The following is a 14,583-nucleotide window of genomic DNA, read 5'->3' on the forward strand; positions in this document are numbered from 1 at the left end:
AGACGGCTTATGGTTGAGAAATGAACATTCAATGCACGGGCGACAGATCTGGTTGACATTCCTGCTGTCAGCATGCCAATTGCACGCTCCCTCATTGCTTGTGGCATCTGTGGCATTTTGCTGTGAGACAAAACTGCACATTCCAGGGTGGCCTTTTGTTGTGGGCAGTCTGAGGTACACCTGTGCACTACTCGTGATGTCAGATCAGCATCCTGATGTGGCACACCTGTGAGGTGGGATGGATTATCTCAATATAGCAGATGTGCCCACTACCACACATTTGGACTGATTTGTGACCACTGTTTGGGAGGGATGGTTATATTGTGTATCTGGAATGAATTTTAGGTCTCTACGTCCATCCCATGGGGAATGGGAGCAGTAACAAAGGTGTTGCGTTTATATTTTTGTTGAGTGTAGTTAAGGATGTTCAGGGGCCTTACATGTACCTGTAAACAAAGTTTGGTTGCTCAACACCTAATGGTCTAGGAGGAGTTTGTGGACAGAGAAACAAATAAACACACAAAGACACAGACAGACCTGTTACACCTTGTTATAGTAAGATATAGGGATATATGGAGGCAGTTAATTCAGTGTCAAAACACATATGCACCCTTATGTTGCTTTTTTACAGTTTGTTTTAGTTAGTTTCATAAGCGTGTACTGTAGTTTTAGGATGGGTTTTTTTGCCCACAAAGGGGCAGGGGGCTCTTCCCAATAAAAGTGAGTTTTTCCTCCCTGCTTTTGCCAAGTGGTTGTTCATAGGGGACTGTGTGATTGTTGGGGGAACTCTCTCAATACTAAAGTGCCTAAATACCATTAAACTGAACTAAATTTAGTCGAGTTTTTGCCCAGTAAATTACAAAACTAAACCTGAACTAAAATAGTGCACTCTATTTTAACTCGGATAAAACAAAAGTGAATGCATCATTATGCTTTAATACTACATATAGCTGCTGTAAATCTGCCACAATGGCAGCTTGTTCTCTGAATAACATTATCATTTTTTTTAATTTTTTTGTAAAAGTGTAAAAAATGAATGTGCAGAGCAGGATCTTTGAGAAGTGGTGAGCAAGTGTTGAGAGTGAGCATATTGTTCACCCTTCACTTGACTGTCAATCCCAGGAGTGCCCGCCCCCTCATGATACTGGATTATGGGTTGAACTCAATCTGAATGCTGAGTAGCACGAAAGGCGGTCTCCTTCTCTCTTTGTCTTTTTCTGCCTGGTGTGTGTCACTCTTCTCCGTCTGGCCCTCTGAAATAGATGTATTCACATGACACCACAAACATGCCGGCTGTTCACACCTGCTGATTCGCACAGTATGACACAGTCAGGCAGACACACGCACAGATGCACACAACAGCTCATGCACTTCATTCCCAGTGGCTAGTCAGCGGTGCGTGTTTGACCACCATATCTTCCAGTTCAAGCAAAGGCTTCTTTTTTTTTTTGAAAGAGAAGACTCAGTGTTGTCTGCTCATTCTCGCCAATGTAAAATACACACATTAGCTTCCATGCAACACATTCTATCCCAGTGATGCACTCAGGAAAAATCATGGACTTTATTCATATATCACTTTGTCTTACAGTTTTACGTTGAAAGTGACTGATGTATTTTAGCACTGGCCGAGTGTAAACAATTACTCTGATTGACCCAATGGGAGAGCTGTAATTACAAGTCAATGGTTTCCTGTCAAAGTTGATGGTTCTGGCACAGCTGGTGCAGTTTTTAATGAAACCTGCAGCACTAACATTTAGTACATTTGTATCAATGTTGAGAGGTCCTTGTAAAACTTACATTAAAATGTTCCTTTCATTTTTAAAATAATTCAATTAACTTTTTTCTAATTATTTTAAAAAAAAGGCAAAATATTTGCAGCCTCCAGCTTTTCAGTGTAAAGAAAGACATTTGGGACTTGCATAGATTTAGATTTTGGGGAATAAGCAGTAGTAGGTATGCCCCCAATAAATGCATGACAAAAGTAGAGGACTTTTATTTGTGGTTATGATGTTACTCTGAAACATTATGATGCCCCCAACAGGGGCAGATATTTATTCTGCAGCAGTGGGTCTTTCTATACCTCTGAAAATATATGAAAGTAAGATAGTAAGAGTCTGAAGGGAAAAGGAGGTCCAGGACTTGGCCTCTCATTCTCTAACGTATTCTCAGTAAAGACGTGGTTGGATGTGGTGGTGTTAGCTAGATTGTTAACTTCAAGCTCACTTGATTTATTAATAGGGTTAATAAATCAAAGTAATAGACATTTTATTAAGGCAAGCAGATACTATTTATGGAATTAAAGATAACATTCCCAAGTTAAACACACACAACATGACATGAAAAGTAAGGCATGCCTGTTGATTCAGCACATAAAAAATTGTCTAGGGAGTAAATATTCCAGAAGAATGTGGAAAGCCTTACAGGATTACTGTAAATTCAGTTTTCTTTTATGTGTCACCTGGTGCCTGATTTTTGCGTTTGAAGACTTAATAGTGGATGCTGAGAAACTGGGATTGTTAATTCACTCTTAATGGAACAAATTTTAGATGGTTTAAGACCATAAAGGATTAATTATATTTTATCAGTGTTTCCACCAATATCTGTTAGTGATGTTGTTATTTGAACAAAAGTGGAGGCTTCTCCTTGAAAAACTGTTGAATTATAGAAGAAGGTGAAGAGGGGAAAGGCGGTTGGTCCAGGTGGAGGTATGAAGATGTCCAGGAGTAAGAGCAGTGGATTGTTTAACACAATCTATGAGACTGAGAGGACTCTGAGAAATGGAGGGATAAAGTTGATGAAGATATGGGAAAGAGTTGTTGAAGTTACGTTAAGGAGAGAGGTGACGATCAGCGAGCAGCTTGGCTTCATGCAGAGAAAGAGCACCACAGATGCGATTTTTGCTTTGAGAGTGTTGATGGAGAAGTATAGAGAAGGTCAGGATGAGTTGCACTGTGTCTTAGTGGGTCTAGAAAAAGCATATGATAGCATACAAAGAAGATTTAATTATTACAGTAATGTTAGGTCTTTTTTCGTGTATAAATCAGGTTCACTGGGGTATAGTTTGCAATAATTTATTAAAAAATATTTCCTTTCAAACCTACTACTTAAGAGTTCAGCTTTTCTTAACCTTTGATAAGTGGTAAGTCTTAGTGTTCCAAAATGCATGGCTCATAAGTGTTAGTACTCCACTCCACTGAAAGTATTTTATTGTGTAGTCTCAGTTCAGCCTGTAGCCAGCTCAGCTGATTGGTTGGCCATCCAAAAGACCTCCCCACAAACTCATGATCACCTATTGATTGACCTGCTGCATGAGGGTTAGCTTCAGGTCCTCCACACCACATGTCTCTCTCTTTGCATCAGATACACTGCGTATGAGCAGCGCTGACCTGTGGGGCGCTCCAGTCACCTCTTATTGGGCTTGACACTGCTCGATGGTGACAACGCTAATTGTCAACATCTGGGAAGTGCTTGCCATCCCTCAGCCCGGCGCAGAATGAAACGTGGTGATCTGTCATAACGTGTCAGAGGAAATTAGCATCAATTGGACGTCGGTATGTGGAAGAGGGAGGGGGACAGGAGTGGAGGATGCCCAGCCGACATTATCAGGGCTTTTTGTGAGGAGGGGGAACAGGGCAAATGGCTGTTAGAGGAGTAATTTCAGGGCAAAGAGATTTGCATGATTGTGTTTCTTCACAGATTCACTGTGGGAAAATAAATTCTATTGCAGTTACAACAGAAATGGATAACACTACTGCTGTTACTAATGATTGTAATATTAATACTAACACTAATAGTTATTCTAATTCTAATACAAGTACACTACTAAGCATAAGTCTTTTATATTTTGCTTCCAAGGAGCCTGACTTTATTGTATTTTTTTAACGTGGTCTTGAGCAATAGCTCTCCAGACTTTCTGAAGGTCCTTCCAAGGTTATAATATATTTTATATTAATTTTTATATTAATTTTGTTCCAATTTCTTAAAAAATGCACCAAACAAGGGTGGCTGGCAAGCAAGAATTGCTAAGAAAGGAAACGGGGAGAAAAGCCTGAGGTATGCCAAATTTCACAAGAACTGTACTGAAAATCGGTGGGAACAGATCCTAGGGAGCGATGAATTCAAATGTGAAATTTTTTGTGTCTAATTGTCGTCAGTATGTACAACATGGAGTGTCTAACACGTTGGAGGCTTTATCATGGTTTCCGCCAGCGGTGTTGGGGGTCAAGACTGATGGAACTATAAACACGGAAAAGATTTTGAATATGATTTAGAAAGCGTTTGACTGGCACTGGCTTCGTTTTTCAATATGACAATGATTCCAAACACACTGCAGGTGCAGTAAAAACATACCTGATTAAAACTATAAAATGGAACACTATCAGTCATGGATTGGCCTTCCCAGAACCTGGCCCTCAACATTATTGAAGCAGCGTGGCATCACGTCAATAGGGAATAGAACTATGGGGCGATCGTGGCTCAAGAGTTGGGCGTTCGTCTTGGAATCGGAAGGTTGCCGGTTCGAGCCCCGGCTCCGATAGTCTCTGCCGTTGTATCCTTGGGCAAGACACTTTACCCGTTGCCTACTGGTGGTGGTCAGAGGGCCTGGTGGTGCCAGTGTCCGGCAGCCTCGCCTCTGTCAGTGCACCCCAGGGCGGCTGTGGCTACACTGAAGCTTGCACTCACCAGTGTGTGAATGATTGTGTATAGTATAGGGGTCCTTAGGACCAAGTAAAGCGCTATACAAATCCAGACCATTTAACTAAAGGCATCTGGCATCCAAAGAAAAGCCTTGGGATGCTCAAGAAGCCTGGAAAACTGTCCCTAAGGAATACCTTGAAAAATTACAAGAAAACCTGCCAAAGCGAATTAAGGCTGCGTTGACAAATATAGGTAGTCATACAAAATATTGACTTTGCAAACTCCATTTGCACCTTTCAATGCTTCTATTAGTATATTAATATTAATGCTTTTTTAAAAAAAGCATCACTGCTTAAGCCACTACTAATAGTACTTTTTTAAACAATCATTATGTGATTGTAATTACTAGTGATACTGTTATTATGATTGTTGGCCTGCTGCTACTGTATCCATTACTGTTACTGTTACTTAATACTAAGAGGTTAACTGTTTTAAGTAAATCACTTACGTTTGTTTATTCATATATTTAAAAGAGTAATTTAAAATATCCACCTAATATATTAATATTGTCAGCAGTGTTCTTATGGCCAACTTATCGTGACCTGCTGTGAAAGTTGAAAAGAGAAGTTGATCTTAAAGCTGTTACACTTCAGCTTGTAATTCAGACTTGGAGAAGCCTCAGGCAGGGCTCTCCCAAAGTGCTTGCTTAAGAAAAGCAAAGAGTGTTACCATATTTTGGCTTCACATCAACTTGTGTTAAATTCTCAGGCCATCACATCTCATCTTTTAGAATTGTCTTTTGTTTTGGTAAAGAAGCATTCCTGACTTCTATTTTATTCCCATATTTTTAACTTTTCCATTCTTGATCCACACGGTAATGTGTTGTATTTAAACCATTTTACAGCCCAAACTGTAAACTTTCATAAAGCTTCTGAGTTTCATTTGAATGAATACAGTAAGGGGAACTCTCATGAATTCACATGTGATAAAAAACAAACTAGATTCGTGTTTATCTTGTCTCATGGAAAAGCCCGCATTGTCACAATATCTTTGTCTTATCAGAATAAATCAATATTGAATTTATGTAAAAAAATGCAATAGCACAAGCACAACAACCGGGATAAAGGAAATTCACTGGGTTATTAAATAGTAGAAGAAAATGAAGAATTTCATACCCAACTGAAGCAACACGTGGGCCATTGAAAACACAAGATTTCACACAGTACATCAGGTGGTGATGACCTTAAATCTGTGGCTGTTGTTAAAAACTGTTAAACAGTATTTTCAAATGGGCAGGAAGTGGTATACCTGTCTTTATGACCTTTGACTTTGTTTATTCAGGAAAGCGACAGTTTGTGGTGGGATGCCTTTGCGACAGAGTTTTTTGAAGAGGATGCCACTCTCACGCTTTCCTTCTGCCTCGAAGATGGACCAAAGAGATACAGTAAGAACACACACAATCATCTCATTTCTTCTATTCAAAAACTCCTTTGTTAATAACCACTGATTATCCACATACCTCAATTAGTAGGTGCCAACTGAATATTTTAATTATGTTGTATTTTAAGTAAAAAGCATTTATTTGTGACAGTTCTGTCTGCACATTGGGTTTTTTTTTTTTAACTTGTTAGGTCATTTTTAAGTGAACAGCCTTTTCTGAAGTCACTCACTATTCTCTGAGCAACACTGTAGTCTATTATGCTAAAATGACATTTAAGGTACTAAAAATCATAATTTTTATCACATTTTCAGACTAGAAATCTGGATATAAATACAATGTTCATGGAATAAAAGAAATAATACGCAGTGTTCTTTGGGAAAACCCATAAACTCAATGTATGGCTTAGCTACTGTGACATCACCCATCATCAGTGATTTTGTGAAATTTTGTTTTGAAGTTGAACTTTTTTTTTTTCATAACCATGTTGGCGCTGTGGATTTTTTTTTTTTAAATTGGACATCACAACTGAGGAGTGGATCTGAATAAGAAACCAAGGTTAGTCCTTGGTTATACAGTAAGGTGGGCAGTCACAACATAGTCATGCCCTAAAACAATGGTCCCCAACCCCCGGGCCACGGACCGGTATGGGTCCGTGAATCGTTTGGTATTGGCCCGAGTTGAGGCTCGGGTGTGAAATTTCTGGTTTTCAGGGTTTTTATCGTTAACTCTGTTTCCCTGGGTCTTTTCCTGTGTTGTAGTGGTGTGTCTTATTTTGAAAGAAATATTTAAGCGTTACCATAGCGACCAGAGCACATTAAGGGGCAGAGAGGAGGACGTTACTCTCAATGTTTTTGGCGCATTTCAGGAGGACGCTGCTAATAAAGTTACACAATTACACAGTGAATTTGTGTTTGTTATTATATTTACAAAATACCACAGTTTTTGTCTTGGTAGTATCATTTTATTTGTTGTATTTATCTGCGACACCTTAAAGGCTGGTCTGTGAAAATTTTGTTTGACATTAAACCGGTCCGTGGCGCAAAAAAGGTTGGGGACCGCTGCCCTAAAACAATGATGCCAAAAATGCAGACCACAGCCCTCTAGTGGTCCTTGACGGCACTGCAGTAACATCTAATTGAAATCACAATAAAATGTTTAAAGTAAAAAAAATATTAAAAATATATTTTTTAAAAAGTCACATGAAATGTGTTATTCGCAATTATGGTGGCTAACACGTGCTGCTGAAGAAGCCTAAGTTTATATGTATTGCTGGAATTTTTCAAGTGTGGGTCCAGAACACCAAATAGTTTTGTGTCTTGATTAATGATGTAATTAAGTAGGACCACAAAATATTTTCAGGAAGAGTTCAAAATGGACCTTTACATTGTGAAGTTTGGGAATGGCTACCCTGATTTATTGTTTATGTTGAGCTTAAATGGGAGTGTAATTAAAGAGCTAAAGATTCTATATACTCAAACCTAGTGATTAAGACCTATAACTCATCAGCAAAGTGTTTATTGAGATATTTACACAAATGAGAAGTGGGGCAGTTTGTTGTAAATCTTTATAGGATCAGACTATAAAGATCAGCAAGAGTCACCCCCTACTGGCTATAAGAAAGAATGCGTATATAAGCCTATTTATTACTGGCTTCCTCTTTAGATATCTACATCTGTAACTATCTTGCTGTATGTTCAAAACCATTAAATTCATAAGGGGCATTCTCTTAAAACAACCTGTTTTCAAGGGTCTTAAACCACCACTCTGTGTCCTCTTATGGGGATGTTGGTGGCACAGTAAGACTCAAGGCATGTTTGTAAGTGGCTGAGCAACACAACTTGCCATTTCTTTTTTTTTTTTTCTTCTTTTTTTTTTATTGAAAACTTCCACCTACACATACTCAGACACATACTCAGACATTGTTCGTCATTTCTGGGACTGACTTTGTGCTCAAATGGGAAAAAAAGTTGTAGACTACTTCCACTTTGCTTTAACCTACTACATCTTCTTTCAGTTAAGTTATTGATTTCCTGAATTTCCCAAAATGCCTTCATAACAGCTCTTAGGGAAAAAAAATGTGTGAACTTCTTCAGTTAGCGAGTCAGACATTTCCAGTAAAGCTTTGTAACCCCTGAGTCAACCATTTCTGCATTCGGCTACACCGAGGCACTGACAGCAAGAAAATTGGTATCTCTTCTTCTTCTAACAATAGGTTTTTCTCTGCATGTGATTGCCGAACATTGGTGCAACATCACATGTAACTACTGGTAACCTCTTTCTGAAACTTTCATCACAGGCTTGCGTTGTGGGTTGCACTTTTTAAATAAAGATGCAAGCATAAACCGCAGTCTCGAAAATAGACAAATAATGGTCATGTCTGTCTTGTGAAGACACAAAACAGCTGCTTTTGTATAAGATCATAGTCGTGGGGCTTTGTGACAGCTTGGTACTTTTTACCTAGAAGGATGCAGAAGAAAATGATACCATGTCTGCTTTACTTCCAATAGGTTTGAGAAGTTAAAGGAGTCATATTGGTCTTCAGATAGAAAATGTCTTGTTCATTTACTGCAGTGTTAGAGGACCAGTATTTTGTGCACTTCAAGGTTTCGGTGGACACACATCTCTCTGGAAAATACTTGGTGCTTAAGGGGGAAAAAACATAAGTAGATTAAAAAAAATATCCAGTCGTGGAGTTTAAATTACAGTTTTTTTTACCTTACTGACAGTGAGCTTAAACTAAAGGTTTGGCCTAAATAGAAACACAGTAGGTTGTTAATTTGACAAATTACCCCTCTGATTTGCTTCTTCTCTGAAGCCATGGCTGCTGGAAGCCAGTAGGTGTTGCTATGCATGTAGTCAACCACTATACCAGAATAAAACAGGATTTCTTGAAAACATAATTACAACTGTCCTCAGAATATCAAGGAGAATCCCTTGTTTCTTTATTAAAAGAACACTGAGGACATCTTTTAAAGAAAACTTATGAATTAACACAGAGAAAAAAACACCTTTGGCACCACTTTGATGCCTTATACTCTTAGAGCTGTTTGCATGCTGTAGGCTGCTCATTGAGTTGATTACATATTATTCCTGTAAGGGAAATCAATCAGGTTTCAAAGAAGAGTTTAACAAATGCAGACATACACGTTCGCACTGAGAGGTAGATAGAAAGAGCAATACCAATCTCATGGGCGTTTAGTATGAAGATGGAGGCCAGAGGGTATTATCTAATATGGAACAGGTAGATTGACTCTAAAGCAAAGTTAGCAACATGTTGAATCTAGTTTGTTTAATCCACACACAAAACGAAATGAAGAAATTGCCATTTTAGGAGCGGCTATTAGAATGAACAAATTGCCAGCTAGTGGAGGTGCCGCATAGAAGTTATGGTTGGTTAAAACTGTTTCTCAAGAAGTAGTTTAGCAAATCAGTTAAAAGAAAATGGCTAAAGACTGAGCTGTAGAGGTGCTAGGAGGAATATTTCATAACTTAAGAGAGAGCCAGCCTTGCTGCTTCCCCCTGTTTTTCATTTCTTTTTTGTAAGTCAGTGCCAAGAATATCTCGGTAGCATCCCTTCTGTAGTTATTCATCCAGAGATACAGAAAGAGCTGCAGTGATTAGTTGATCAACAAAAAGGAAATCTCAGGTCATCACTATCTCACTATTTTGATAATTAAAGATTTAAAAAATAATGTGAGTAATCCTTTGAGAAGAAAATATGAATATTTTTGACTTTTCATGAAGGCAGAACTCAACGAATAAGGACCCTGTTAGTGAGAAGTTATAAATAGCACTTTTGACAATTTTGGGCCATTTTTTAAACATTTTAATTAATCTGGTGACTGAAAATTTGATGAGAGGGTTGATTTCTAATGGAAATATTTTTTTACCTTGGGTTGTACAAGCAAATAATGTGTTTAATTACACATTTTGCTTACACTTTTGCATAGCTGAGCCAAGTTTAAACTCCAGCACAGACAATAAAGACAGGAGTGTGATATCAGCCATCTCCTTTTTTGTAAAGAAGGCCAGTTAGTGCATTCCCCAACTGCTCCTTTAAGGTTTGCAGGGCTTTGGGTTTCTAAATAGTTGGTATTGTATTGTACGCTTTCAACTCCTGAAAATAGACCGCTGCTGTAGTATGTGGTTTTCTGCAGCAAATGACAGAGCACAGGCTTTTACTGAGTTTGTGATATTGTCCCCTCCATCTCATCTGCATAGGTTTGTATTTTGATATCTGAAACATATTGAATATCACACAGACATAGATAAGGACGTGGTGCTCTAAAATGAGGCGATGTGTGTGTAGCGTCTGCTGGGTTTGTGTGTGTGATGCAGCTTAGTTATGGAAGAGGAGGAGGGGAGAGGAGAGACGGGCAATGGAGGATTGTTGTGAGCTGGGCCCTGGTTTGCTTTTCAAATGTAAAAATAAAAATCCCCATTGGTGTAGAGACGGTAACCTTGTTCCCCCGGGAACGGGAGGCTTAACACCATGGCGATGATGACTCACCGTCCGTTTCAAGCCTTCCTCGATTCACATTCAGGTGCTCTAAGTTACACACAGCGAAATACATCATCGAGGAACAATCCACCAACCTTACACGTACCAAGCAACAGATCCGATTCTAAAGAATAACAATGAATCTGAAAGAGATGTGGCTGTCTCGCTCAGCTTTGCACTGGCACCTATGCATTGTATACATAAAAACACAGCATAATGCATCATATAGCAATACTTGTAGTCATATATATTCCAGTTAGCTATTTTGTCCACTGCTCAGTACTGTAGTTATTTTTAGCAACAGCTCTTGAACTGCTTACAATGACTCAGCAGGTAGGAGGACGGAAGTGCCTTGCTTAAGGCAACTTAAATATTTGTTTGGGGAGAAGTTCCTGTTGGATAACTTGAAAACTGCAGTAACTTGTTACTTTATATAATGACTGCTGTTTAAAAGTTACACTGTTTCCTTTTTGCATTACCAAAAACGTCTACAAATTTGCAATTTTTTGTGCATATTGATGTCTCTGTACAGCTTTTGGCTAGCTAAACTTTAAGCTAGCTGTCTGTTTCGTACTTAAAGCACCCTTGTTTTTTTTCATTAAGCTGCTGTCCTAGATTTTTCTTTGCAGCTGACTTACACTTTTCTCACCAGATCGCCATTTGCATTCAATTTTGTGAAAAGCTATATTTTAACCTAAACTGTGATATTTTCTTGACACAAACCAAGTAGTTTTGATGCTTAAATCTAACCAAACATTCAAGTGAAAACAAAATTAGGTAGCCATTAAAAGAGGAACTTTAAATGGCCCACACAAAAATCAGGTCTAAAATAAGGTCAGTTTATGCCACCTACTTCTTTTCATGAAACCTTCAATGGGCTGTTTCAGACACTGGGAACCAGTGACTGATATTGCTTGGCTGGGTGACTCACCCATTTTGTCAAAGCTGCCGGCGTGGCTCGTTTATATGCAAAGTGTTCTTTGGTGTCTGTAGCTTGATGCACCAGGTTTTGGCATGATTGAGATCGTACTCCCACCTTGTCTGTTTTCAGTGCAAGGGATTACTACTATGAAGGATCATATTTAACCCAAAAACCACAATCATTTCCTTACTGTAACCAAGTAGATTTTGGTGCCAAAACCTGTGAAAGTGGGTTAAAATGAAACCAAGTGAAAATCAAACACATCTGCAAGTGAAAAAAAAGACCCAATGGCACATTAACCTCAGTCTACTGCCTGAAAAACTTACAGTGCCACTACTGTCGCTCTAACTTTGTGCTGCCGACTTTCTGTGTCTCTGAACCGGTGCCATTATCTTTCAGCTGCCAGTACAGCTACATCCTCCATCCTTTTGCTTTTAGATTGTACTGTTGGCATCTCAGAAATTGAAGCTCAACGTGCTGTTGGGCTCATTGTTAGTCATTCAGCACAAGCGCGTCAGCTAACTGCCTAACATATAAAATGTAAATGTGACCCCCGATGTGGCCTTACTCTGAAATCCTCTCCCAGCTTCCAGCAATGTGAGAAAGCGCTGATGTTATTGTCATGCAGGTCAGAACAACACTGACCAGTGGAGATGCGAGTGTGTAGGAAGTGGAGAACGGTTAGCGGTGGTTAAAGGGGCCATGCATACATGTTGCAAGAGTGAGAGAGACACAAAAGGTTATAACATTTAGCACAGTGGAACAGCATCTCCTCTGACAGAAATATTCTGAGTAGAACAAAATGTTTTTAAGCTAAGTTCTTAGCATTATCTTTGATAGATTTAAATCATAAGGCTAGAGATCTTATCTTTTTTCCCCTCATGACATTTATACAATGAAACGAGAATATATGGACCTATAAAGATTAAACATGTTAAGCAAATGAAAAGGACAAGTCTTGACATTTGTGTTTTATTAAACAGCTTCTGCTTGTAAAGCACACATGCTTATGTTTGAGATGACGTTCATTAAACTGTTTATGTATTATTCCATTAAAACAGTCCCAATATGTTTATTTTTCATTTTCTGCGTAACGTATGGAGGTATAAACACAAAAACTCCCGTCCTCGTTGAAATGGAATCATATTTGTTTGAGTCATGCAATAGCTTATGCGATAATTACAAGGAAACAATCATTTCACTCCATTCTGGGGTGCTCTAATTTCATAACGTTCAGCGGAGGAAAAATTAGAAAAGCTAATTTACCTAATCTGTTTTTTATTATTGCATGGACCTGCGTTCAGGTGTTTTGTAACTCGTCTCCAGCTGGTGTTCATTGTGGCTTCTCAGAGGAAATGGCTCATATTGGATGTGCTTGCGTGTTAATTGTTGGAGGACAAACGGTAATAGATTTGTATCCTCCTTGAGCCCTCTCTGCTCTATGCGATGCTCCAAAATCAGTTCTGACCTTTAACTGGAATTGAAACAATTAGTTATTGATTAAGTACTCAATCTAAAGAAAATTGATCTTCAACTTTGTCAGTTTGGTAATTAATTAGTCATTTATTATAAAAAAAAATAAAAATAAAAAATAAACATTTGCACCTCCCTGCTTCTTAATTTACTTTTCTGTTAATTATCTTTGTAAAAATATACATTTTGGGTGGTTTGGGACTGCTGATAGGACAAAGCAGAAATATAGACATATTTTATGGATTAATAATAAAAACAAAAAAGTAATCGGCAGTTGAAACCATGATCCAAAAATTCCAAACATTTACAGTTTTTACCTTTGGCTGTACGAACTTGTGAAGGGCACAGTTTTCTCCACATTTCTGCTTAAAAGGTCACAAACCATCTTCGACTGGTTCTATCATTAAAGGAAAAAGTAGCCTCAGTCTGTGTTAGGCATGTGTTATTTAAACAGTATAGAACATCCAGAGTTATTTTGCCTGCTAATATATCTCTTATAGATTTTTTTACACTTTTATGGTGCTGTCCATTGCCATTGCTGCTCTTTGATTGGGTTTTCACTGAAGTGTTTTGAGGATTTGTTTTCTCCCCCCGTTGGATTTCATTGTAAATCGAATGCCTTTATTACTAACAACAGTCAGCAATTCAAGCAAGCAATTTGAAGATGCGTTTTTGAGTATTTTTTGACACTTTTGAGCAGTGGTTCGCAAGCTTTTTCAGCAATCCCCCACTTTTTTCCAAGCTGTAACCAAAAAAAGAGAAAAAAGAAAAAATAGGATCCAGCGTGGTAGCATCAGCAGCAGATCAACAGGTTAAATCAGCTGCAAGTCAATGAATGTTCATTTAACCAGCTGGTTGGCTGGTCAATTCCCAGATTTAACTAGTAGTTTCTTAACCAAACCATATCTAGAGACTGACCTAGAAAACCTTAAACTAATGGTTTGCTTGCTGGTGAAATGGTGGAGAATTTAAAGTCACAATATGTGGCTGTTTTCTTAAAAATTATTCCCCACTTTGTGTCATTAACGAAAAGCAAACAGGATTGTCTGTTGCTTCTAATTGTGATCTACATGTATCAGGAACAATAAGCATGACAGACGACAACATAAGCAGCTTATCCAGACAGATTGCATTATTTCTTCCCTCGCCTTGTTCTTGCAAAGATCTGAAGAGCACTAAATGTGAGGAGTGAGAATTCGCAGCCTCGGATATGCCATTATAGTTTATAGTTTGGACATAAAACTTAACAACATCTTGTATTGCCATGACAGCATATTGCTTTTGATATAAGTTAATATTTTTAATATGTTCTTCTTGGCGTCGTATTTTATCTTTGGACTGAGCGTTTTGGTGCACATTTGTGCACCCTTGTATGTGTGTAAAACAATTCTCAACCGGTGCAGGCCAATTACTGTTTTCTACAGTACACCGAATATTCAGAACCTCTATCTAATTATACTCTCAATTGCTGTGGCCTTAACATTCGCCCCAGTACCTTGTCTGGCTCTGCAATCTATGAGGCATCTGATGAAAGCTGCACTCCATGATGCAATCAAAGAGCAAGGCTCATTTTAGAAGTAGTTCAAACAAGAGAGGGAAAAGTCTGCA

At 38.4% G+C, this 14,583-nt stretch overlaps 1 protein-coding gene across 1 annotated transcript in view; it reads left to right on the forward strand.

Annotated features, from left to right (window-relative positions):
- Positions 1 to 14,583, forward strand: part of ldb2a (LIM domain binding 2a) — a 113,775-nt gene that overhangs the window by 22,212 nt on the left and 76,980 nt on the right. The window contains exon 2 of the mRNA XM_085366350.1: positions 5,980 to 6,082. Within this exon, the coding sequence (XP_085222476.1) occupies positions 5,980 to 6,082 (103 nt within the window). The remainder of the gene's footprint in view (positions 1 to 5,979; positions 6,083 to 14,583) is intronic.

Source organism: Diplotaxodon limnothrissa, linkage group LG2, assembly GCF_057381915.1.
Source record: "Diplotaxodon limnothrissa isolate DT_005_m linkage group LG2, D_limnothrissa_male_GT1.1, whole genome shotgun sequence".
NCBI classification, from domain to species: Eukaryota; Metazoa; Chordata; class Actinopteri; order Cichliformes; family Cichlidae; genus Diplotaxodon; species Diplotaxodon limnothrissa.